Raw genomic sequence first — 26071 nt, 5'->3', positions numbered from 1 at the left:
CCATTCATTCAAAGACCATATTTGCTCATGTCAAATGCCTGATAGACAGTAACACTAATACTCAAAGACTATCAAGACTTCTGTGTATTTTGTTTAGTTACTCAGGCTTTCCACACTGGATATGAAAATCAGATCATTTCCATAGTATACAACTCAATTCTATGACTCTGACCTGGCATATTCTATGTCTCTGGTTAAAGATCTCTTATAAATTAAATCTAGGTATCTAGTATTGGGTTGGCCAAAGAGTTCGCTCAGTTTTTTCTGTAAGATGGCCCTAGTAGCGCTTAGTTGTCTTAACCTCATTTGAAACAACTTTGTCAGATTGCATTGTGACAGCTGTCATATCAGCGTGCATTAAAAAAAAAAACAAAAAAACAAAAAGCTTATCAAAATTGGTGATTTTTGTGTAGCTATTTTAATATTGAAGATGGGGGGAAAAAAGCAACATTTCCGGCATATTATGCTTTCTTATTTCAAGAAAGGTAAAAACGCAACTGAAATGCAAAAAAAGCTTTGTGCAGTGTATGGAGAAGGTGCTGTGACTGATCAAACGTGTCAAAAGTGGTTTGTGAAGTTTCGTGCTGGAGATTTCGAGCTGGGTGATGCTCCAAGGTCGGGTAAAACCAGTTGAAGTTGATAGCGATCAAATCGAGACATTAATTGAGAACAATCAATGTTACACCATGCAGGAGACAGCCGACATACTCAAAATACCCAAATTAACTGTTGAAAATCATTTGCACCAGCTTGGTTATGTTAATTGCTTTGATGTTTGGGTTCCACATAAGTTAAGTGAGAAAAACTTTCTTGACCATATTTGTGCATGCAATTCTCTACTGAAACATAATGAAAACGTTCCATTTTTAAAACAAATTTGTGACAGGTGATAAAAAGTGGATACTGTACAACAATGTGGAATGGAAGAGATCATGGGGCAAGTGAAATGAACCACCACCAACACACCAAAGGCCAGTCTTCAACCAAAGAAGGTGATGTGTGTATATGGTGGGATTGGAAGGGAGTCCTCTATTATGAGCTCCTCCCGGAAAACCAAATGATTAATTCCAATAAGTACTGCTCCCAATTAGACCAACTGAAAGCAGCACTCGACGAAAAGTGTCCGGAATTAGTCAACAGAAAACGCATAATCTTCCATCAGGATAACGCAAGACCACATGTTTCTTTGATGAACAGGCAAAAACTGTTACAGCTTGGCTGGGAGGTTCTGATTCATCTGTTGTATTCACCAGACATTGCACCTTCAGATTTACATTTATTTTGGTCTTTACAAAACTCTCTTAATGGAAAGAATTTCAATTCCCTGGAAGACTGTAAAAGGCACTCAGAATTCTTTGCTCAAAAAGATAAAAACTTTTGGGAAGATGGAATTATGAAGTTGCCTGAAAAATGGCAGAAGGTAGTGGAACAAAACGGTGAATACGTTGTTCAATAAAGGTCTTGGTGAAAACGAAAAATGTGTCTTTTATTTTCACTTAAAAACCAAAGGAACTTTTTGGCCAACCCAATACCTTCAAAATACAACCAAGATAAAATAAAAGTTATCTAACTGGAAATTTAAGGCTATAAATGGCAATTATGTTCAGCATCTGTAGGGTAGCGCCTAGTCCAATGAAGCCAAAACACAATACAATTGGGATTCACATCGTTATTCTTTGCACTAGGATTACCTGCTGTAGACAAGATATCTTAAGAAAAATTAAATAATCTGTATCTACCTGACAGGGCATGAGAATAAGAATTTTCTCTCAACCTAAATTCCAGGTCTTTCAGATTACTGAAATAAAAAACAGCAAGAAATAAAGTAACTTGTGGAGTAAAAATGATAGTATAGAGACAAGGCAAACTTATACGTAGAAAATCGAATAGAGTTTGCTGAACTATTACTAGAATAAGCCAGTTTGGCAAGGTTACAAGATATAAGATCAATGCACAAAATAAATTAACTACATTTCTATACACTACAATGAACAATCCAAAAAGGAAATTAGGAAATCAATTCCATTCACAATAGCATCAAAAAGAACAAAATATTTAGGAAAAAAATTTGACAAAGGAAGAGCAAGACTTGTACACTAAAAACTATGAAACACTGTTAGAAAATAAAAGATCTAAATAAATGGAAAGACAGCCCATGTTCATAAACAGAAGATTTAATTTTGTTAGAATGGCAATACTATCTCTAAATTGTACAGATTCGATGCAATAGCTATCAAAATTCCAACTGGCTTTTTTGCAGAAAACGACAAAACTAAAGCTAAAACATATATGGAAATACAAATGACCCAGAATAGCCAAACTTTCTTAAAAAAGAACAAAGTAGGAGGACTTACATTTCCTAAATGCAAAACTTACTCTAAAGCTACAGTAATCAAAATGGTGTGGTACTCCCATAAGGGTAGGCAATGATCAATAGAATAGAATTTGAGAGGTGAGAAATAAACCCTTACATTTATGGTCAATTGATTTTTTTTTTTTGGGCCACGCTGCACAGCCCACGTGATCCCAGTTCCCCGACCAGGGATCGAACTTGGACCCTCGGCAGTGAAAGCGTGGTGTCCCAATCACTGGACAGCCAGGGAACTCCCTGGTCAATTGATTTTTGACAAGGGTTCCAAGACAATTTGATGAGGAAAGAATAGTCTTTTCAGTAAATGGTGCTGGAACAATGAAATATTCACATGCAAAAAGGATGAATTTAGACCTCTACCTCACTCCATATAAAAAATTAATTCAAAATGATAATATACCTAAGTGTAAGAGCTAACACTACACAACTCTTAAAAGAATATGCAGTAATACATTTTCATGACCTTGCATTATATCTGACAACAAAAGTATAAGTGAGAAAAGAAGAAATAGATAAGTTGGACTGCATCAAAACTTAAAACTTTTGGGCTTCCCTGGTGGCGCACTGGTTGAGAATCTGCCTGCCAATGCAGGGGACACGGGTTCGAGCCCTGGTCTGGGAAGATCCCACATGCCACGGAGCGACTAGGCCCGTGAGCCACAATTACTGAGCCTGTGCGTCTGGAGCCTGTGCTCTGCAACAAGAGAGGCTGCGGTAATGAGAGGCCCACGCACCGCGATGAAGAGTGGCCCCCACTTGCCGCAACTAGAGAAAGCCCTCGCACAGAAACAAAGACCCAACACAGCCATAAATAAATAAATAAACCCAAAGTTTAAAAAAAAAAAAAAACTTTAAAAAAAAAAAAATTTAAAACTTTTGTGCTTAAGGACTCCATCAAGAAAATTAAAAGACAACCCACAGACTGGGAGAAAATATTTGTAAGTCATATAAGCTCTCCTACCTAGAATATATACAGAAATTTTACAACTAAAAAACAGTAAGAAAAATAACTCAATTAAAAAATGTGCAGGGACTTCCCTGGTGGTCCAGTGGCTAAAACTCTGCTCTCCCAATGCAGGGGGTCCAGGTTCAATCCCTGGTCAGGGAACTAGATCCCACATGCTGCAACTAAGAGTTCTCATGCCGGACTTCCCTGGTGGCGCAGTGGTTAAGAATCCACCTGCCAATGCAGGGGATACGGGTTTGAGCCCTGGTCCGGGAAGATCCCACATGCCGCGGAAAAACTAAGCCCGTGCGTCATAACTACTGAGCCTGCACTCTAGAGCCCACGAGCCACAACTACTGAGCCCGCATGCCACAACTACTGAAGCCCGTGTGCCTACAGCCTGTGCTCTGCAAAAAGAGAAGCCACCGCAATGAGAAGCCCGCGCACCACAACAAAGAGTGGCCCCCGCTCTCTACAACTAGAGAAAGCCCGCATGTAGCAATGAAGACCCAATGCTGCCCAAAAAAAGCCAGTCACAGAAGACCACATATGGTATGATTCCATTTATATGAAATATCTGAAAAAGCAAATCCACAGAAACAGAAAATAGATTGATAGTTATTTAGGGATGGGGGAGGGGCAAGCAAAGTGGGTGGAAGTGAATGGGAGTTTCTACTAATGGACACCAGGTTTCCTTTGGGGGTAATGGATTACTCTAAAATTAGATTGTTATATTATCTAAAAATTAGTTTACACAATTGTTCTAAAATTAGCAGCACAACTCTGTAAATACACTAAAAACCACTGAATTGTATACTTAAAATAGGTTAATTTTATGATATGTAAACTACCTTAATAAAGCTGTTTTTAGGACTTCCCTGGTGGTGCAGTGGTTAGGAATCCTCCTGCCAATGCAGGGGACATGGGTTCGATCCCTGGTCCAGGAAGATCCCACATGCTGAGGAGCAGCTAAGCCCATGCACCACAACTACTGAGCTTGTGCTCTAGAGCCCATGAGCCACAGCTACTGAGCCCACACACCACAACTACTGAAGCCCGCATGCCTAGAGCCCATGTTCCGTATAACAAGAGAAGCCACCACAATGAGAAGCTCGCGCACAGCAACAAAGAGTAGCCCCTGCTCACCGCAACTAGAGAAAGCCCGTGTACAGCAACGAAGACACAATGCAGGGAAAAATAAATAAATAAATAAATTTATTTTAAAAAATAAGTAAATAAGTTAACTTTTCAACTAATCCAATTCAGTTAAGTACAATTTACAGTCAATGTTTGAGATATTTAATGCTTTCCATGTAAAGTTACTCAGTTATCAGAAAATTTTAGCCTTTTTCAAATCCCATGTAATTTAAGGAATGGTAGGGAGTGCTGTATGTTATAAGGGAAACAATTTTAAACATAAGAATAGCTTCAAAGTATAAAGTATAAATGGATGCTGCCATCACCACAGAATAAATGGATTATGCCATCACCACAGAATAAGGATAATGTAAAAATTATGTGCATTTGCTTTGTGGTGGTGGTTTAGAGAAAGATAAGGAATTTTTTAACCACACCCTAAATAATGGCAAAAAGAGAACTGTCCATCAAAACAAGACTATGCCAGTAGCTCATCCTAACATTCATTTTAAGTCATTGTTTTGGGTTTTTACCTCCATTATATCTTCAGTTAGGTTTCAGATTCTCAAGTGTCAGTATTTATCAGTCTCAGGTGTACATGGTAACAATAATGTAACCGCTACTCAAAAGCTACAGAGGTTCAAAAATTGATAGAACTACAAAGGAACCCAAGGGTTAGGGGCCAAATGAGTGAGTCAATGTAACCCTGAACTCCGAGGTCTTACCGTGCATGGAGGGACTGTACCGCATCACATAAACTAACAAGGATGCACTTGAGCTGGGTAAGAAACCCTGTTGGAGTTGCCTGAATGGGCAAAGAACTGAAGGGAGATGAGAGGAAATGAAGAGAAAAACTAAATAGCACAAGAGGGGTCTCCCCAAAGGTTTATATTCAGAAAACGGCTAGAGCATCGCAGTTATGAAGACATTACTGCTGAGACTCATTCAGCAAGTCACACTGAGATTGCATTAAGAAATTACTGAGGGCTTCCCTGGTGGTGCAGAGGTTAAGAATCTGCCTGCCATTGCAGGGGACACGGGTTTGATCCCTGGTTCGGGAAGATCCCACATGCCGCAGAGCAACTAAGCTCATGAGCCACAGCTACTGAGCCCACGCACCACAACTACTGAAGCCCGCACGCCTAGAGACCATGCTCTGCAACAAAGAGAAGCCACTGCAATGAGAAGCCCATGCACAGCAACGAAGAGTAGCCCCCCTCACCACGACTAGATAAAGCCTGCGTGCAGCAACGAAGACCCAACACAGCCAAAAATAAAAAAATAAATTTATTAAAAAAAAAAAAAAAAAGAAAGAAACTACTGAATGAAGCACACCAGTGACTACATTATAAAGTTGGTGAAGATTTCCTCCATGGCAGTACTCCATGTTCTCTCTACGTATTTGGGTAAAAACTTTCAAACCCAATGTAGAGGAAAACTGTATTTCCCTGAGAATTAATGACTTTCTTTCCTTTGAAATTATGAGTTTTGTAATTCAAGTTTCCTCCTGCTCAGAGCCCATGATTGTTATGCCAATATTAATTTAATTGCCTAAGATTCTGTTGTCAGACTATCAAACATTTCTTCCTATCTTATATTTTTTCAACTCCTAATTTACATAATCTAATTTTATAATATTCTATGTATCCTAATAACTCGTAGAAAATTCTTTGTAGAGCAGGGAAAGATGAAAATACTGAAGGCCAGGGTGTCTAACAACACAATATATACTTTATCGGAAACAATTCTCATAACACCCTTTCATCTAATAATTACAAATTACTAAACACTGGTAACACTGATGTTATCAGGTAGCATTCCAAAATAGAAGTAGTCATAGCATGACAGTATTCATAATTTGAGGACTTGCCATATTTCTCTAGAGGAGAGAGGATCAAAGCATTATCTGTCCTATTAGAAAAAGAGGTTAAAGGAAAAGAAGAATAGAAGACTATATTCTCTCCTCTGGATGAGAGGACATTAACACAGAAAATTAAAACACATTAATTAAAAAACACACAAAAAACATAGAAAATTAAAACACATAAAAACACATTAACGTAGAAAACATGCCGAGAAGTCTTGCAAAAAGAAATCTGGTTTCCACTTCTTGCAAAATTACTGCACCAAGCCTTTGTATTAAGGTTATTAACACCCCTAGTGTTACAAAGACCATATATTTTTGGAAAGTGACTGGAGAAACAATGTTTTAATCCTAGCAAGTGCAAAAGCTGGAGTCACTTTTCATGTAGGAAATTTCTGAACTAACTTGTTCATCTGAAATGAGCAATCTCAAGAAGGATGACTTTTCAACATTCTTTTTGAGTTTAATACTGAGGCAGAGGGACTGATGATCACATCTGGACTCTCAATTTCTGTTAGCTCTTCCTAAAGGCTGTACAAGCTGCTCTGTGCATGTGCATCTACCTCTTGGAGAAAGTTTAAGCAACCAACAAATATAAAAACACTTTGGAAGGAATAAAGAAATCTTCTAAGAATCTATTTCACTGAAATAGTAAGCAAATTTAGGTACTGTCAAAATAGTTTGATAACTAAACTTAACTTACCCTAATTATGTCAAAGATTACCAAAAACAAACAAAAAAAACCCCTACTACAGTTATCATAATATGCTCCAAATACATAGTAAAGTTACAGACTGCTTACTCAAAACAAGAATTGTCCTCACAAAGCTTCATTTTAAATTTGAAAACTGAATCCTATAGTAGAAATTATTTTATAAGTAATCTTTTTGTTTGATTTAAAGTATAAAATGATAACAACTGATCTTACATGTTTAGAAAACAGTGACATTTTTAAAAGTAATATTTTGATGAAAAATCTAGATGAAGAAGGAAGCAAAACACACTGTTAAACACCATGGACATTTGTAACAGAAGTAACAGAAGACAACAATTTCCAGAGAGGCACATTTACAGAAGTTATTATTTTGTAAACTATTTTGGCGTTTCTGTTTTTTAAATGCGCTTTTGTCTTGTTTTGGAATAGAAATAACATACAACATTGAAAGGTACAAATACAGAGCCAGCAGTATGACTTCATCACACCCCTCCCCCTCCAGATCAGAACCTCTCCAGAAGCAATCCCATTCTAGCTTCGTGGTTATTATGGTTTGATTATTTTGAACTTAAATGGAAAATGTTTGCTAATAAAGCCATTTTGCTTTTGGTTTTAAAAAAGGCAGCTTAGGGACTTCCCTGGTGGCACAGTGGTTAAGAATCTGCCTGGCCAATGCAGGGGACACAGGTTTGAGCCCTGGTCCGGGAAGATCCCACATGCCGCGGAGCAACTAAGCCTCTGCGCCACAACTACTGAGCCCACGCTCTAGAGCCAGCAAGCCACAACTACTGAAGCCCGTGAGCCTAGAGCCCGAGATCCACAAGAGAAGACACCGCAATGAGAAGCCCGCACACCACAACAAAGAGTAGCCCCTGTGCAGAAACAAAGACCCAAAGCAGCCAAAAGAAAAAAAAGGCAACTTAAAAGACCCCATAACACACAGTAAAGAAAATCAAAAGTCATTACTCTGTATTATTAGATAAAATTCATAGATAAATGCCAATTTTTCCTTTAAGCCTACTTCAAGGTAATGTCTTAAAGATATACCAAGGAAATGCTTAAATAGGGCAATGGAGGCAAAATAGGTTTATCAAGATTGGCACATGTGTTTTAGTTAAGTTCTGCTTTGACTAAAGTCATTAATGCTTAAGAATAAGGTGCTTAATTTAAAGATAATATTGGGCACATAAATAGCAACAGGTGAAAGAAATGATCTCTAGGTTTTTGTGCTTTAAAATGTTCTGCGGGTAAGGGTATAGCAGGGTACACATGGAAACAGATGATACAAGATTGGGAAATATTGATATTGTTGAAATTGGGTAATAGATATTCTCACAAATTATGTTAGTTTGAAAATTTCTGTAACAGATTCTTTTAAAGTTATGCTTGAAAGTAACATGTATAATACCATCCCAATTTTGTAAGAAAAAAAATCCTTAGGGGAAAAAAACCTTATACATTGAAATCAATCAAGTGTTTTGGGTAATGAAAAATTTTTTCCTTGAAGTTCACTGCACTTGATAATTTTCTACAGTGCTAAAAAGAATTTTAAGCATATTTTAAATTCCCTGAACTGCTCATCATATGAATAAGGTCTTTAGACTAACAAATGACTATTCCATGAAACTACACTGAATTCTCAGGGACTGACGGTATAGACTGAATTGCCCACAGCAGTTCCTGCTTACATCATTTAGCAATGTCATTCAAACTAAAAAAAAAAAAAAAGGGTTGTTCCCACCAACAAAAGTTATCTGGTGCTTCTCCATTATAACAACATTGCCTGATATGGCATTAATATTGCATTGTTACAATGTTCTAGTATAATTTCACTGCATGCTGAGTTCCAGTTTGCATTTGTGGCACTAAATGTTTAAGTTATAAAAATAATTTTTTTAAAACAAGAATTCTTTCTTTTTCTTAGTCCTATCAGAAAGCTTTCGGGACTTCCCTGGTGGTCCAGTGGTAAAGAATCCGCCTTCCAATGCAGGGGATGCAAGTTCGATCCCTGGTCAGGGAACTAAGATCCCACATGCGGCAGGGCAGCTAAGCCCCTGTGCCACAACTACTGAGCTCCTGTACCTCAAAGAGAGAGCCCGCATGCCACAAACTACAGAGCCCATGTGCTCTGGAGCCTGCACTGCAACGAAAGATCCCACATGCATCAAGGAAGACCCTGCGTTCTGCAACTAAGACCTGATGCAGCCAAAAAATAAATAAATAAAATATATACTAAAAAAAAGAAAGCCTTCAATGAGTAAATTAGAAAGAAAATTTAACTTTACATTTGGTTGTCAAATGTTACCATTGCGAGAAACTAGTTAAAGTGTATATGGGATGCCTCTGTACTGTTTGTTACAACCGCTTGTGAACCTATACTTATCTCAATAACAAAAGGAAACTGGAATAAGAAAGCCAAGTGTTCAAAATAGGAAATGCATGCATCTCTCAGAGGCTTGGTATTTCTTTTGGCTCAAGTGCAAAGAATTTCAGAATAGAATACAAAAACACCACACAACAAACCAAGCGTTGCAGAATGCCTCAATATTACTAAATATATGTATTCATTGCTTGGGTAGAAAGAATATGATTTTACAAGTAATGGTTATCAAAAAAATAAAAGTCCCCTCCTACACCTCCCAAACCTTTCTCATGGGCATGCAAATAAAGCATCACTCATTAAAAATGTCAAACATCCCTTGCCCTCTCTTCTGGTTCAAGGTGATATGTTATTATTTATAATGTCCTACAAAAGGTGCGGCAATGGATACACAAAAGACATTTATGTTAATCCATCTTTCTTTAAATTACATGACATTTCATTGAAGACCCAGCATGTTTCTTACCTGTGCTACAGCTTTGATGCAAAAGAGAATATTCTTTTCTAAGAAAAATGAGAGGTCAGAACAAAAGGTAGGACTTTACGTAATGGGAGAGACAAGGTGTGATAAAACAGAGTTCCGAGTAATAAGCAGGGTGGGCATGAACAGATAGTCCCTTCTAATTGTTTTGTACCCTGGGCTAAGCTCTGGGATACTGGGTAACCGAAATCTTCTTCCAAAGGGTGAAAGGAAAAACCAATGTTCATAAGCAGAAAATAGAACCACTTGCTTTAATTTCACTTGCTCTTCAAGATGCTGTTTTTACAGCCACACATTTAGACTGCTAAAAACTCATTTAACAATAAACAAAAAAAAAGTAATTCACTGATTCACTGTTTTCTCCTTAAATGTTCCTCAAGTAACCCAAATCCTTATGATGAAACACCCATCATAGGTTCTATCTCCAAATATACCAAGTTAGAGGAAATAAAATAAGAACAAATGCCCGCTAGCTGAAGGAGCCCTTTGAAGTCACTGACTTTGCACAGGGATGAATTCTGTCAGTTACTCTACACCAGAAAGGGTCCATATTTTATTAACCCTAATATTCCCAATATGTCGCACACAGAGGTACTAAATAATAGTTTGCCCAGATAAATTCAAAGTTAAAAACAGTTAAAACAGTCACTTTTTTTGAGGGGCATACTTTTAAAAGTCTGCAAAATGTTAGCATCTTGATGTTTTAAAGTAATAAACATGTTGCATTGATCTGAAGTCAAACAGACATATTTCATTTAAAAAGTGGATAACACATTTTAAATAAACTATACTCCAATAAAAATTTTTTAAAAATTAAAATAAAAAGTGGAGGCACAATATTGTGTAATAAACCATAATGGAAAAGAATATATAACTGAGTCACTTTGCTGTACAGCAGAAATTAACACAATACTGTAAATCAATATACTTCAATGAAATACAAAAAAAAAATGGAGGGAATTTAATTTTTTTTAATTTAAAAAGGGACAAACTCTAGAGCTTCTGATTTAATATCCTGTTTTAGCCTAAAGTATGCTATCTCACACTTTCCTATGTATCAGAGAATAGGCCAAAATATACTTAAACATTTACGTTACAGAGCCTCAAATGCCTTACAGTCATGTGATGTTAGAAATTAATGGCTTTCTCCCAAAACTGTATAATATTTTATCATTTTTGGAATTTGCTTTTTAAATTATTACAGATTTTAAGTATGGTTAACAGCACATCCCCATGTTTGAACACTTTGTGTCAGTAATTTCACTAGAATTAGGGAAATGTAAATTAAGAGAGTGAACCATACTAGGAGTTATTTGGAAATATTAATTTAAATATAACACACATGACTTTTGATTTAAAAATCCCACTCCTGTGAAATTGTTCTACAGAAATAGCAGTATTTAAAGATCAATACGAGTTTTGTTTAACAGAAAAATAAAATTAAATGTCTATAAAAATAAAGGAATTGTTAAATTATGATATATTTTCACTCTTGGGATATCATATGGAAGTTACAAGAGTGAGGTAAATATTCAGATATTCCTTAGGGAAGAAGTCAATGACATACTGGCAAGTTAAAGCAAACAAACAGACAAAACAAACCAGTGGGCAGTACGTTAGTACGCCACATTATTTACAAGCACACAGATACGTGTATGTTATCAAATAGATAGTAGTGGTTACTTTTGACCTTGGTGTTGTGTAAAATGGGAGTCTACTTTTACTCACTACTTCTATCCTCTTAGACTTAATAATGAGGACATTACAAACTTTAAAACTACTAGTAGAAAAAAATTAACATACAAGCAGGGGCCCAAAATTACAGGAGCTATTGAGCCATAAATGTCAGTTCCCCCTTGCCTTTGGGGCTTCAATTCAAGACTCAAGTTCCCGTCTCACTATGATGGAAAACTATTTCTAAGAGATTCCTTCTTTTAACAGTGTCCAGATAGCAAGGCAATGGTGGAATTGGATACTTTGCAAGTGTATTATAGGCACAAGAAATTGCACCAGGCATCCAGTGGCACAAAGCATTCCACTCCTGACATTCTGATGGTGTAAGACAGGAAGACAGAGATCTTTCTTATAACCAGAGCCACTACCAGCAAGTGACTGTCACAGGGTCTAGAGAAGGTGACAGATTGGGATTGGGCTGGGTGTCTGACATAGTACTCAACCATGAACAATTACTCATGCTTCTGAGCCCTTTCAAGTTTTCAAAAGATGGCCAGCCGATGATTATCATGGCTTTCTCCCTATTCTCCTTCCCCAGGAGAATAAAGAACATTTTCAAAAAACAAAACAAAACAAACAAACAAAAATGCTATTTTCAATAGCATGCTATTTTCAATAATGCTATTTTCAATAGCATTAATGAATGTTTTTAAAATTCCTAAAAAAATTAAACAAATTTAATTAATAGTGGCTACCAGCTTCACTGCTACCAAGATTCCAAAGTTCTTGCTCCCTATTGGGAAACTGTAGATGGAGAGGGAATAAAAAATACAGTGTGACAGGGAATTCCCTGGCGGTCCAGTGGTTAGGACTCCGCACCGCCACTGCAGGGAGCCTGGGTTCGATCCCTGGTCGGGGAAGTAAGATCCTGCAAGTCACGTAGCAAGGCCAAAAAAAACAAAAAAAAAAAAACCCAAAAAAAACACCACACAGAGATCAGATAGGTAAGTTCCAGGCCACTTATCAGAAACCTCACATACACATTGGTGGATGTACTCAAAACATTTATTTTAAATAGCTTGAGAAGGAAAAAACAAGGTCTGGTATACTTTAAAAATTTTTTGAGCAATATTGTTTGTGCCAAAGTAAAATTTTATTTTAATAAAGTGAACTGGTTAGTAGCTAAACAAAGACTTTTTCTTTTTTTGGCTTTGCAGCATGTGGGATCTTCCCCAACCAGGGATCGAACCTGGGCCCCCTCCAGTGGAGGTGCAGTGTCCTAACCAATGGACCGCCAGGAAAGTCCAAACAAAGACTTTAACAAAAAAAAAAAATTTTTTTTTTGAAAAGAAAATTGAGAACGAGAGGTTATTATATATCCAAGTTAGAATCACAGGCAATCAGACCTGGGAGGGACTCCAAAAGCTTGGCTGATCTCATCATCTTGTAACAACCAGAAAGGTCAAGTGAATTGCCTCAGGTAGAAGAACAGATGAGACCAAAACTCAGGTCTCCCAATTTCCAGACTGACAAATTTCTCTCCATTATATCCTGTTGCCTCCAAGAAATTGAGGACAACTAAAAATAATCAGATTTAAAATATGTTGATTCTAATAAAGTACTGAATAATCTCATTCTGGACTTGTTAGTAAAGATTTAGAGGGGAAAGAATACAAGCCCTATAAAATTTAAAGCAACAGTTTTTATTTATTGTGGGTTGACATGAACTCATGTTACTTAAAAATATAATTGTCCTCACCATGGATTTTCCCGTTTTGTAATTCATTCACATGATACTGCCACCCTATTACAACGATTACTGTGCTACTCACTAACAACCCTAAAATAGAAGGAAAAATGGCAAGTTGTATACACATGTAACCTAAAAGATCATGCTGTCAATAGATGGTTAAAAAATAAACATTTTGGTTTGTCTTGAAACAACCTTCTTGGTCAGAGATATGACCAGAAACCGTTGCCGGTCATGCTAACCTTCAACGTGGCAGACAACATTCTTTTGTGAACTCAGGCAGCGGCTATTAAAGAAGTCCTTTGTTTTTGTCCCTCATTTCCACTTCCATCAGAGCCTTACCTGGGATAGTACGCTGTGTAGTTCATGAAGAGCTGGGTGCCCGCTGGGTAGTATGCTGTGGAGGGCTGCAGTGCTCGTGGATTCAAGAGCACAGAGGGCTGATAAATGGCAGCTTCAGGAGGAATAACTGCTGCAGGAGCTGGAAATGTGTAGGAGGGAGGAGACAGGCCTAAATAAGCAAAGAGAGAGACCTTGAGATATATTTGTAGTAGTTGATACATGTGCTAGCACTAAAGCTACAAGGTCGCTGTTCCCTATATACATTTGAAAGAAAGAGACCAGTTCAGTATACCATCCCAAGCATCTTCCTTTTGGTTATACAGATAACACCTAGAAGCAATCTCAAATCTCACACACTCTGTCAACTTAAAGAAAGGTTCTTAGTCTGAAATTTGGAAAAACCAGTATCAAGTGGACTTTCAAGTCTTTGCAACCATTTCATGACATGTGATTTTTTTTCCCCCACTCCTAAGTGCCAGTTACCACAAACTAACTCTTTGAGGAAAGAAACATGGGACAGACTGACATTTAGTGTAACTTCAAACCAAAAGCTGGGTTTTTTCCCCCTTTGAGCACTATGCTGCTAGTTCGTGTTGTTACCTACTCTATAGTACAACATGAAGACAGTTATGATAAAACACTATTCACCAGGACCATGTACTAGGCCAAAGCATAGACTGTGCCAGAGTAAACTGACCGAAAAGGAGTAGATTAACTCTGGATCATGTACACTTCAAGGCAACCCGGAAGATGGGTTTTTGATGCTAATCTACATCTTCAGACCAGTCTAAAAAATAAAAAAATCCAACCTGGGAGATAACCCTGAAGAAATATATGTGCAAGTCTTCTGGAGAATCAGCTGATGAAAATCTGATTCAGATTAAATAGAAAATAGAAAGGATGGAATTCCTTTGTCTTTTGGTTATGCAACATCTTCAAGGCCCAGTAACTCACTTAAGTCAGACCACTTGCTGGTCACTGGCTTTAATGTGTAGGATGAACACAACTCTCCAAGCCATCTGCACCCAACAGAAGAGATAACTGAGAGGTTGCCTGAATTTGGAATTCCTGACTTTAATTTTCAAACCTAGAACCACCTAATATATGTTGCAAATAGCTGAAGCCCACTGGATAATTTTCACAGGAAAATCTCTACTGTCTCTTTTGCTCTTCTTATGAGTTTCTACATGTCTATGGAGATGAGTCAGTCAGCTGAATATGGGTACATAAACCCAAGACCTGGGAATTCCCCGGTGGCCTAATGGTTAGGATTCCAGGGCTTTCACTGCTGTGGCCCAGGTTCAACGCCTGTCAGGGAACTGAGGTCCTGAAAGCTGCGCGGCACGGCCAAAAAAAAAACAAAAACAGACAAACAAACAAAAAACCCCAAGACCAACATATTGATTTCATATTCAATTTTTGGGTACCTCCTTCATACCCATCAAAAATTGCTACATGGTAGATACCTAATGTAGATAATTTTAAAATTATAATCCCTGGCCTAAAAGAGTCCACAAAAAGGGCAAACAGAACAAACCGAGGCACCTAAGTCATAAAGAGATTGTTGCCTAAAGCGAGTTGGCAGGAAAAAAAAAAGTCCAGTAGAAGAAACATATTAGCATGCATAAATTAGAATTCTGATTTTTTAATGAGTGAACTCTTCCACTTAAATTGACAAATGGCCAAATTTTAAATAAAATTTTTAGACAGTATTAAAAGATATGGAAATATATCTTATGTAAAAATGCATTTAGATTTAAAAAAAAAAAATTTTTTTTTTTTTTGGCTGCGCATTGCTCAGCATGCGGGATCTTATTTCCCCAATGAGGGACTGAAACCGTGCCCCCTGCAGTGGAAGTGCAGAGTCTTAACCACTGGACCAACAGGGAAATTATTATTATTTTAGGGCTTGTGAGGGGGAAAAGGGAAGAAGTAAAAGTCTTACAAAGTCTGTAATGACGACTTTTCCACCAGGAAGAGAGGAGTAAAAGGATATCACAGCAAAAGAATTTGGGTTACACATGATGGAGAAATTCCCTTATCTCATAATGCCTGACAGATTATCAGTACGAGAAATTGTAAAAGTTACTGATATTATCAGTAGTTTATGGACAGGAAACCTACAACTAAGATTACATTAAGATATCCACTTAAGCCCAATCATGAATTTTTACAACTTGATACTCATTAATGATCAACTCTTAGATATCCACCAACAGCAAGCAGCAGATAAATGGAACATTAGCAGTTAGGAATTCCAAGGGAAATAAAGGATTAAGCCCTACTGAATGTCCTATGAATAATACTTTATCAAATAGGTTTATTGGTATAGATCCCTCTTTACCAGAAAGTGATGTCTTAACATTCCCCACTTTATTGGAATCAAGCACATAATCCAGTTTACTTTCTCAGTTATCTTTGGACTGTATTCCAAGTGCTACTTTCTTTAAACATAACCAGCATGCTTCCTAACAAGGTATGTCTTACTCAAAAGTGAAAACTTGGTCAGAAAATTCAAGTTTTAAACATCAGATCCCCAAATGTTCCTTAGTCACAAACCAGAACTTGGTCTCCCGACTAAAGGGCTTATTCCTCTCAAACAGGATTCCAGATGGCGTGCACCCAGGTGCCAATGAGCAAGAGCATGGCTTGATATTAAGCACTGATCCTGCGATCCAATGGTAACTTTGGCTAATTTATTTACGCATTTATATCTTTTTTTTACTAACTTGCTCATTCCAGATATCCTGGAGAGCAAGAGGGATGCTCTTCAGGTTACCCTTCCCCAAAAATACTTACTGCTCAAAAAATTAAAAATGCAAAACGGGCATCAACTCACCCTTCTTTAAAAAAAACAAAACAAAAAAGCTTAATGTGTTGCAGAAAAAAAAAAAAGGATCTGTCCATACTTATTTTACCTTTAAATGTTATGTATTTAATATGTAATATTTATTATGTATTAAAATATCTACATAGCCAGGTTGTCTCCCAGAGTCAGTGCTTATCTTGAGCACACTAAGCTTCAGAAATCAAGTGCTTATCACTGGAAAAGCAAGAATATAATTTGAAAGGAGGTATTTGTAGAATCTCTAATTATGGGTGTCCACAACCAAGGTCTTAAATGATTACCAGATACTACCGATTTCAGATGGGAAAGCCTTAGGTAACCACCTCACCTGCCTTAGAAAGAACCAGGGGCACAGAAAGTTATGAAAGCAGCTTAAGCACCTACCAGCATATAGCGTAGAATAGCGCCAAGACCCAAGAAAAACTTACATGGTAACTTACATGGCGGTGGGGATAAGCCATTTCGATTTAAAGTGCCCCCCATTAACACAAAGTTCATCTCCTCAGCTGAACACTGAAAGACTTCAACATATCTGTCCTTCATGGTTTTTTTATGACACTTCTGTGCAGCCATAAATGCTCTGTCCGCAGACTTCATCTGGATAAAGGCATCTCCTGATGGGCGTCCCTGAGCACGTGGGGGAAGAATAAAAACAAAAGGAGACTGTCTCCTTCAACAAGGAAGTGGTTGCTTACAAAACATGCACAGTGACAATCACCCACAGTACAGACATTTTGGCCATAACATCTGGGTGACACTATGATCTGCTGAAATCAGACTTACGTTTCATCACCTAATTAACAGAATTGCCCACAAAACCTTGAAGAAATAGTTTTGAGAGCTCATAGCTGAATGTGATCCTTTTTGATTTTTTTATCAATTAGAATTAGATTTATGGACTTTTGAAAGCGTCTCCTTGTGACTGCAGTTTCAAAGTATAGGCTTGTATACTGGGTTTTTCCTTTCTGAAAAATCTGATTAAATCTTGAGAAAAAAATTGAGAAAAGCTAGTAACAGAACCAGTATTAGAGCTTTATGCATCCTCCTACATGAAACTGAACAAACCAGTGCTCTCTTTTGTCTTTCAAGTCTGTCTCTCACTGACCTGCAACATCCCTTCCCCTTCTCCCTGAAGCCTAGATTGGGACGTGGCTTGTGGATAGGGAAGGAGGAGAGGAATTGGGAGTTGCAAAGCACAGTGAAGGGTGGTGAGAGCTGTTATCATCAGCATTGCTTGGGAGCCCTTCTCTCACCTCTTCCCTTGCATCTCTGTTTTAAACCTTGGCCGACAGATGTTTATAGACATTTCCTCTGTTACTAATAGCTTGCTAAAGATCCTATTTAAAACAAAGCTGGTAGATTTCTGCTCCACAGAACCAGAATGCCTTAGTTTTATTTAGCACAGACATTTTATGGGAGAGAAAAAAGGCACAACCAGCTTATAAGACTCCTTTTTTATTTTATGGATTTCTTTAAAGTCTCTAAGGGACTAGTTATTGCAAATTATTACCATGCAAGTTACCATAAGAGTTACCATACCAGGGAAGTTAAGGACACCAGGGAAACCCAGTCCAAGATGGAAAACTAACATCTTCGAGGCAGCTAAGAGCTTGTCCATCATCAAAGAAGCATTTCTCCCAAGTGTAGTCACAATAGGTCACAAGGGTCAACGAGAGGCAAATCTGTCCACTGTTGTTAATCATAGAGTAATAATAGCCCCTAGGTTATTAGAAGTGGTGACTCAGAGAGAACCCGAACAATTCCCTGGTGATGCTGAACTGTGGGGAATTTTACTCAAAACGAATCCCATCAGTGAAGCATGCTGAGAGGATTCCTAGTCAGATAAAATGCTGCATAGCTTAATATTGACGTGAGAGTTAGAATGAGCATGTGCTGGTGTGGAACACCAAACAGGGGCTCAATGTTTTCTGATTCCTTGTACCCAGTGGCATGCACTTTCCAGTGAGACAGGATTATGGTTATGAATGTGACCAAATCATCACATGAAAAGAGAAAGTGGGAAACTAGCAGTTTAGAAAAAATTGGTATTTTTAATACAAACCTATATTCAGACTATGATGCACAGAAAACATCTTATTTTCAAAAATTGATACAACTTTGCTTTTAATAAAGAGTTCCAAAATTTTAATTACAGCTACGTGATTTATGGGTTTTTAAAGTTCTGTCCTGCTTATGATGGCACAAAATACTGGCAAATTGCCCAGCAACTAATATAATTAATTTTATTTAAAAAATGAGAGATACCAAGCCAGGAACTACTTTTAATATGCTTAGAATATATACTGCATACTATAAGAATCTGATTAGATTTTGATAGAGGATTCTCAACAATTAATTCACTAATACATTTGAGCGCCTTTTATAATCCCATACTGTTCTAGGTGGTATATATACAAGTTCTTTTTGAGTTTGCACTCTACTGAATGTAATTTGATATCTACTATATATATGTGAAATAAAATAAGTCATTTCTAAACAGTCTATGGATACAAAATACTTGGGAGCACAGACATGCTCATTGGTTTATATATTGTCTATGATTGCTTTCACACTACAGCAGCAGAGCTGCAGACTTCAGTAACTGCAACAGTAAAATGTTGTATTAGACTGGTAATGTATTTGTCTCCTACCCAATGCTATTGATAATTTGATGGATATATGTGATGATGGAATCAGGTGAATCTGAATTACCATACCAATGATAGCATTCTTTCTGGAGTTCATCTTAAAGACCCCATGCATTTATAGTTAAATCTTTCCTTTAAGACTTACTATACAACTGATGAACATTTGTTACCTTTTTATTGGAAGGGTGTATTTAATAAGAATAAGCAAGTCAGTTTTCCAGTAAGTGACTTTCTTACCTGGTGATTCAATACCATGTGGACCCCATGAGTCCGAATATCGGTGGAAAATTCCCCCAGAAAGTCCAGGATATCCTCAATTGTGGCTGCATAGGGAAGACCTCGAAGGCGTATACAGTCTCTAATGTTTGTAGGGGGCACAAATTGCTGAGGTAGTACTGGAATAATGGGAGGGGTTGGAAGTGGAATGAGTGGGGCCGAGGAGAATCGATTCAGCACCTGTACTCAAAGCAAAATAGAAGTGGTTTAGAGCCCTGTTACTCCAATGTTGTCTTCAGACCAGTGCTGGCATCCCTGGAGAACTGCTAGAAATGCATAATCTCAGCTCCACCCTGACCTAGTCTATATGAATCTGCAGTTTAACAAGATCCCCAGGTGATCCACAAGCATGATAAAGTTTGAGAAGCACTCTTGGAGAAAGTTGTTCATGGTTTTCAGCTGGGAAAGCATGATACCAACTTTTGTGAGACGCCTGCTGAGATATACACCACACACAACACAATGCACTTAGATTAAGGACTTATCCACCTGGGCAAATGTCTCACTATCTGCCGTGAGACAACTATCCTTAAAGTCTGTTGCTTTTATAAGAATCGGGACATATTGTTAAAATGTGGACTTATGTACAACCTATTAGATTTCATTTCACTAGTGTTTCTCTCAATGTTGTCTTCACATTCCACCTCCAGACCCAAGAAATATAAAGAAAATGACCCAGCAAAGGAACCACGGTCAAACAGTGACTGTATTATATTAAAATATGTCACATTTATAACGAATAAAGCAGAAGGCAGAATGGCTGGGTAACATAAACCTGAAAAAAATCAATTAGTGAAAATAAAAATAATCATGTGAATTTGAGACAGTGGCAAAACAGGGGATCTTGACTATCTTTTTTTTGGCCACACTGCACAGCATGTGGGATTTTAATTCCCCGACCAGGGATCGAACCCATGCCTCTCTGCATTGGAAGGCGGAGTCTTAACCACTGGACTGCTGGGGAAGTCCCTTGGCTACCTTTTAAATTCATGGAATCCTGCTATCTTGAGAATGGATGCGAGATCAGGTACATTTTGGAGAACGAATTGCTCCCAGGCAAAACTCATGTTACAAGGTTGTTGTCGACTTTTGTCTTAGTTTAGAATATGCCTACTAGTTGATAATACGAGGAGGCCTTTGTGCAAATGCCGTGTGCAGAATCCCCAGGATTTCTCAACCATTTACCACTGCAGCCTTTATCAGTTCATAACTAAATATAAGACAATCAATGAACTCCCCGCAAATTGCCCTAATTTCCTCACTCACACCCTGTCCAGTTGCTATCTGAATAAGAGGTGGCAACAATCAAAGAGTAAACACAACACAGCCAAAGAGAAAGCAAGACTTTAAGAAACTATATGAACAATTCAGACACAGTACAAACATTAGGGGGAAGAACACGAATAGAAAATAAATGTTATAAACAAACTTGGGACAGGAAAAGGTCTAGCACCTACAGTACCTGCCAAATAGGAGATCAGTAAAAAGTTATTGAAAGAAATGATTATTATTAATGAAAAGAAGACAGTGCAAAGTCTATGACTACTTCAACACTTATTAAATAAATTATTAGAGATGGGAGGCTGGAAAGCGAAAAGTTCACCCACACTCAAAACCACCTATGGCTGAGTCAAACAGAAAAAGCATACTCTACAACCAAGCCAATTAATGTACAGTAGCCAAGGCTCTGGGGTAGTCCATTCTAAGGCATGATTTCCATGAAACTGTTCTTCGAATTAAAGATCTAAAATAAAAATCTCATTTTTCCCCCTCTAGTTTGGGAAGGGTGTTTGAAGTCTTAAGCATGCTCAGCATATCTTAGAGATTCAGAATTTATGATACTCATTTTCAACAAAGTACAAAATTGTTTAAACTACAAGTATGCTCATAGCTTAGGGTTCAAGAGTACCAGTACAGGGACTTCCCTGGTGGTCCAGTGGTAAAGAATCCACCTTCCAATACAGGAGACATGGGTTCGATCCCTGGCCAGGGAACTAAGATCCCACATGCCACAGGGCAACTAAGCCTGTGCACCACAACTACTGAGCCCGTGTGCCACAAAATACAGAGCCCACACACTCTGGAGCCTGCACGCCATAACTAGAGAGAGAAAATCTGCAAGCCACAACTACAGAGAAGCCCAAGCGCTGCAACAAAGAGCCTGCGAGCCACAATGAAGATCCCGCGAGCCGCAATGAAGACCCGACGCAGCCAAAAAAAAAAAAAAAAAAAAAGAAGAAAAAGAAACAGAACAGAGTCAGTGTCTGAACTGCTTGCAAAAGACCAAAGGAATCATTGAAATGACTATGTTCTACTATGGAGCCAAGTAAAATAAGTTGAAGAGCCATGTGAAACAGTCTATAGGATCTCAGGTGCAAAGGTAATACTAACTGACCCTTGAAGAGAAATGTTCAGCTGGTAAGTCAAGAAGAATAGCTGCAAGGCTTGAGACCCTACAGATGGTTTTATGCTTGGATCTTAGTGTGTCTTCAGGAGCTGGCTGTCCCATCTGTGCCTCAAAAACAGCGCTGAATTCTGAAAGGTAGTAACAGGACAAAAGGACAATTTGCACTGTCACCAGCAATATGGAACTGATCAAGCCTTTTGGGAAATAAATTTGGCAAGACATTAAAACCTTAAAAGCTCACACTCTATATCCAGTTCTAAAGAAATCAATGAGAAATTGACAGATAGGGACTTCCCTGGTGGCGCAGTGGTTAAGAATCCGCCTGCCAATGCAGGGGACACGGGTTTGATCCCTGGTCTGGGAAGATCCCACATGCCGCGGAGCAACTAAGCCCGTGCACCACAACTACTGAGCCTGCTCTCTAGAGCCCGCGAGCCACAACTAATGAAGCCTGCACACCTAAAGCCCGTGCTCCGCAACAAGAAAAGCCACCGCAATGAGAGGCCCCGTGCACTGCGATGAAGAGTAGCCCCCGCTCGCCACAATTAGAGAAAGCCCGCGCGCAGCAACGAAGACCAATGCAGCCAAAAATAAAAATTAATTTAAAAAAAGAAGAAATTGACAGATAAGCATGTTTACCTAGAAATTTCTTATGATAGAAAAAAACCCAACCCAAATGTACAATAGAATTAATAAATTACATGCCCCTGTGAAACATAGTATTAACTTAAAGATTAAAATTTTCAGACATGAGTAAACTTTTGAAACCGAATACAAAAGTATATCTACAGCAATATTCCAGTTATATAAAAACACGGTATTTTTTTCTGTGTGTATATTAAGATAACAGTGGCTATCATTTGGTTACAGAATAGATATTTTTTCATGCATTTATACTTTCTGTAATTTCCAAGTTTTATTTTAACACAATGAATAATGTATTATTTTCAGAAATAAAGAATAGGAACTATATTCAATATCTTGTAATAACTTATAATGGAAAAGAATCTGAAAAAGAATATATATATGTGTGTATAACTGAATCATTGCTGTATACCTGAAACATTGTAAATCAACTATACTTCAATTAAAGAATAAATTAATTTAAAAAAAGAAAGAATAGAAATAACGCAAAGCCACCAACATGCTCTTAAAAACCAACCTGCTGAACTTCAGCTGCTGTGCTCCTGAAGAGTTCAATGTATCTTTTACCCAACAAGTCCTTATGCTTCCTCAATGCATTCTGTGCATATTCCTCACAGGCAAAGAGGACAAAAGCATCCCCTGTTGGCCTACCATCTGGGTACGTAACAAAGAGGATGCCTTCCTTCCCCCCAGTGATGGGGCAATGCTGTCCAAAGAAGGCCACCACTTCATCAGCTGTGGCCGTGAATGGGAGCCCCCGCATGCGGACAATGACTTGGTTTTCCTTGGAGAGAAATTGGGCTACCTCATTGGATGTACCTAGGGAACACAAATATCAGGAAGCACAGGGAGAAATGGTTAAGACATCAACTTTACCAAATTTAAAAAAGTAAAATTTTTGGCAATGTCTTTAATTCGTAAGTCCCACACTCCCATATGAATTCATAATAACATCCCAGGAATCAGAATTCTCTTCCCATAAATTTAAAACGTTCCCCCTACCATTTTCATAAAATACCCCTCTTAATATAGGAAGGTAGCCATACAGTTACATCATGGACCAACCACCATATTCTTCTCAAGGAGAGGCAACTAGTCATCACGGTGGTTAAGGGCACACGCCCTGGAACTAGAAATGTTTGGGTGCAAATGTGGCTTTACCATTTACCAAGCTATGACCTCAGCCAAGTTTAACCTCTGTATCTCAGTTTCCTCATCTGTAAAGTGGGAGTAAAATTACCTACCTCATAAATTATGAGAATAAGTTATTACATAGAAAGCTCTTTAGTGATTTTTGGTATTATTTTCCTGATTAATTTTTATTAAGAAAGGTCCAAACATACTCGAGTAGAGAGAATAATGAATATACTTAGCAGCCAGTTTCAACACTTATCAACACTCTGCCAGACATAAAGCATTTTGTACAATGCTGCAGCAAATACTCAAATATACATCCTTTACTAGTAACATTTTCCCTAAGCGCAAATTCTTATCATACTGCCCATATACCATGAAGTCCCAGGCACTGATGTGGACATTAGTTAACTTTGCCATCTACAATGTTATCTGCCATGGAACCTCAGGACCACAGCACCTCCAAATATACTTTATCTCCAACCAATATCAAACAATGGAAACACTATTAACCTTGAAGCTCTGAATTGGGAAGCCTTGGTTTATCTCAAGAAAAAAGTGCAAGAAATATACCAGCACATTGTATAAACAGGATGTTGTTACTACAAGTTTTACAGTTGCAAAGATTTTTATCAGGACTATATAATGAAGGGATATAAATATTCTCTGTATTTAGGTGAAAATCACCTTAGTATATTTTGGCAATAGGTGTCAAAAGCCCCTTAAAAGGTCCACCCACATTCTTTGAATTAGCTATCCTCTTTTTAGAGATTTATCCTAATGAGTGGCACATACAGAGATACAAAAATATTCACTGCAACATAGAGTGAAATGGAGGTAAGCTCTAAATGCCCAATAGGATTGTTTTTTTAAAATATTATGGTACATATAATACTGTACAGCATTTAACATTTAAGAAATTTGAGTAGCATAAGAAGATATTCATAATATACTAAAAGGAGAAAGGAAATTAAAACAATATGAGCAGAAAAATAGACACTTACAGAGTAGGTACACATATAGAAAAACATCTGTTGGACAAACCACAGTTAACATTTTTTATGCATCTGTTATTTTTAGGTTTTAAAGTTATGAATCACTCAAGAATTAGATAATGACTTTATCTGTTCCCACTTCTTTCTGACCATATTACTACAAACACCATATATTCTAAAATACTAGACGCCAGAATGCTACCATATTCCCAGCCACTGATGAGTAAAAAAGTTAAGAGAAAAAATAGAAGCAGATATGCAACAATTCCAGATATTCTGATATGGCCGTTTGAAAGTAGTTTTCAGACCATTTAATTTCTTTCATGAACTACTCTTTCCCTTTGTACATGACTTTATATGACCCTTTGACCTTTGTATAGCACTATTTTTAATGGCTATTTAACTACAGTTGGCTGACTCAAGCCTTAGGGCAAGCGTTACACATTACACTGACACTACTGGATATTTCTTCCTCCTATTAAAAAAAAAAAAAGTCAACTTTTATGTTTCATTGGGAATAAAATGACCCTATTTATCTACCGTTCATGACTCCATTTATCTACCTTTGCTATATAAGTAAAATTTTAGATTCTTCTTATTATAGCCACATTATATAAAAGGTACTCACCGCCAGCAATTTTAAGAAAATCTTCACCTGTTGCTTTGTAAACCTAAGAAAAGAAAGGGAAATTAAATACAGTTTCTGAGCCTTCTGATGTGAACACTCATTCAAGATGCCAGGGTTGTCAGGGTGTCACATGTCAGGTTGTGAGGACGTACCTCAATGTACCGGGTCCCCATGTGATGTTTGTGCCTCTGGAGTGCTAGGTCTCTGTGCTCCTCACTCACAAACCTAACCAGAGCTTCTCCATTCCTTCGACCCTGGGCATTCAGACAAAGTGCTGCACCTCCCCTTTGAAAATAACAGAACAGAAAGCAATAGGGAAAAAAACAAAAAAACAAACAGTGAGGAGAAAATGACAGAAAATCTATTATCCTTTTGGGATTGTTAAATAAAATAGAGATTAAGGAAAACCAACTTGGCAATATTGAGTCCTTTGAAGAATCTTGCAATATCTTGATCCGAAGACTGCCATGGCAAACCCCGTGCCCTGACTACCGTGTTGTCATCAATAAGTTCCATCTTGCTGCTGCGGATTCAAGCAAAACGTCAGGTTGCATGATTAATGCTAGGCAGTCTGACCTATTATCCCCATAAGACAACTGGCCTATTTACACCTGAGGTATTATTTATTTGGAGTTCAGACAGACTTGTAGTACTGCCCAACTTACTTCATAACCTCAAAAATTATCTGGGCACAGTTCAAAGTATTCTTTAGGTGGTTTACTTATACAGAGGCAACTGCCCATGCCAGTTCAGCACAGCTTGCTCACCCAGCAAACCACCTATCAGCTGAGTTGCTGCTTCCTTGTTCTCAAAAGAACGCAGCAACAATT

At 37.8% G+C, this 26071-nt stretch overlaps 1 protein-coding gene across 15 annotated transcripts in view; it reads right to left on the bottom strand.

Annotated features, from left to right (window-relative positions):
- ESRP1 (epithelial splicing regulatory protein 1) overlaps window positions 1-26071 on the bottom strand; it is a 58998-nt gene that overhangs the window by 14611 nt on the left and 18316 nt on the right. For 5 of the 15 annotated variants that reach the window (XR_014255581.1, XM_082433437.1, XM_082433445.1 and 2 more), the window contains 8 exons: window positions 25654-25764; window positions 25394-25526; window positions 25242-25284; window positions 23002-23303; window positions 19394-19612; window positions 16937-17171; window positions 13661-13829; window positions 9880-9917 (listed from right to left, as the gene is read on the bottom strand). Coding sequence is in view for 13 of the 15 variants with exons in the window: in XM_082433437.1 (XP_082289563.1) it covers window positions 9880-9917; window positions 13661-13829; window positions 16937-17171; window positions 19394-19612; window positions 23002-23303; window positions 25242-25284; window positions 25394-25526; window positions 25654-25764 (1250 nt within the window). In the remaining 2 variants the exon portion in view is untranslated. Of the gene's footprint in view, window positions 1-9879; window positions 9918-13560; window positions 13830-16936; window positions 17172-19393; window positions 19613-23001; window positions 23304-25241; window positions 25285-25393; window positions 25527-25653; window positions 25765-26071 lie in introns of all 15 variants that reach the window. The other 10 variants (XM_082433436.1, XM_082433444.1, XM_082433438.1 and 7 more) reach the window with 7 other exon arrangements.

The sequence above is a fragment of the Balaenoptera physalus genome (genome assembly GCF_965194825.1).
Source record: "Balaenoptera physalus genome assembly, chromosome: 17".
Classification (NCBI taxonomy): domain Eukaryota; kingdom Metazoa; phylum Chordata; class Mammalia; order Artiodactyla; family Balaenopteridae; genus Balaenoptera; species Balaenoptera physalus.
Note: the sequence above shows the minus strand (reverse complement) of the source record. Positions and strands in the feature narration are given on the sequence as shown.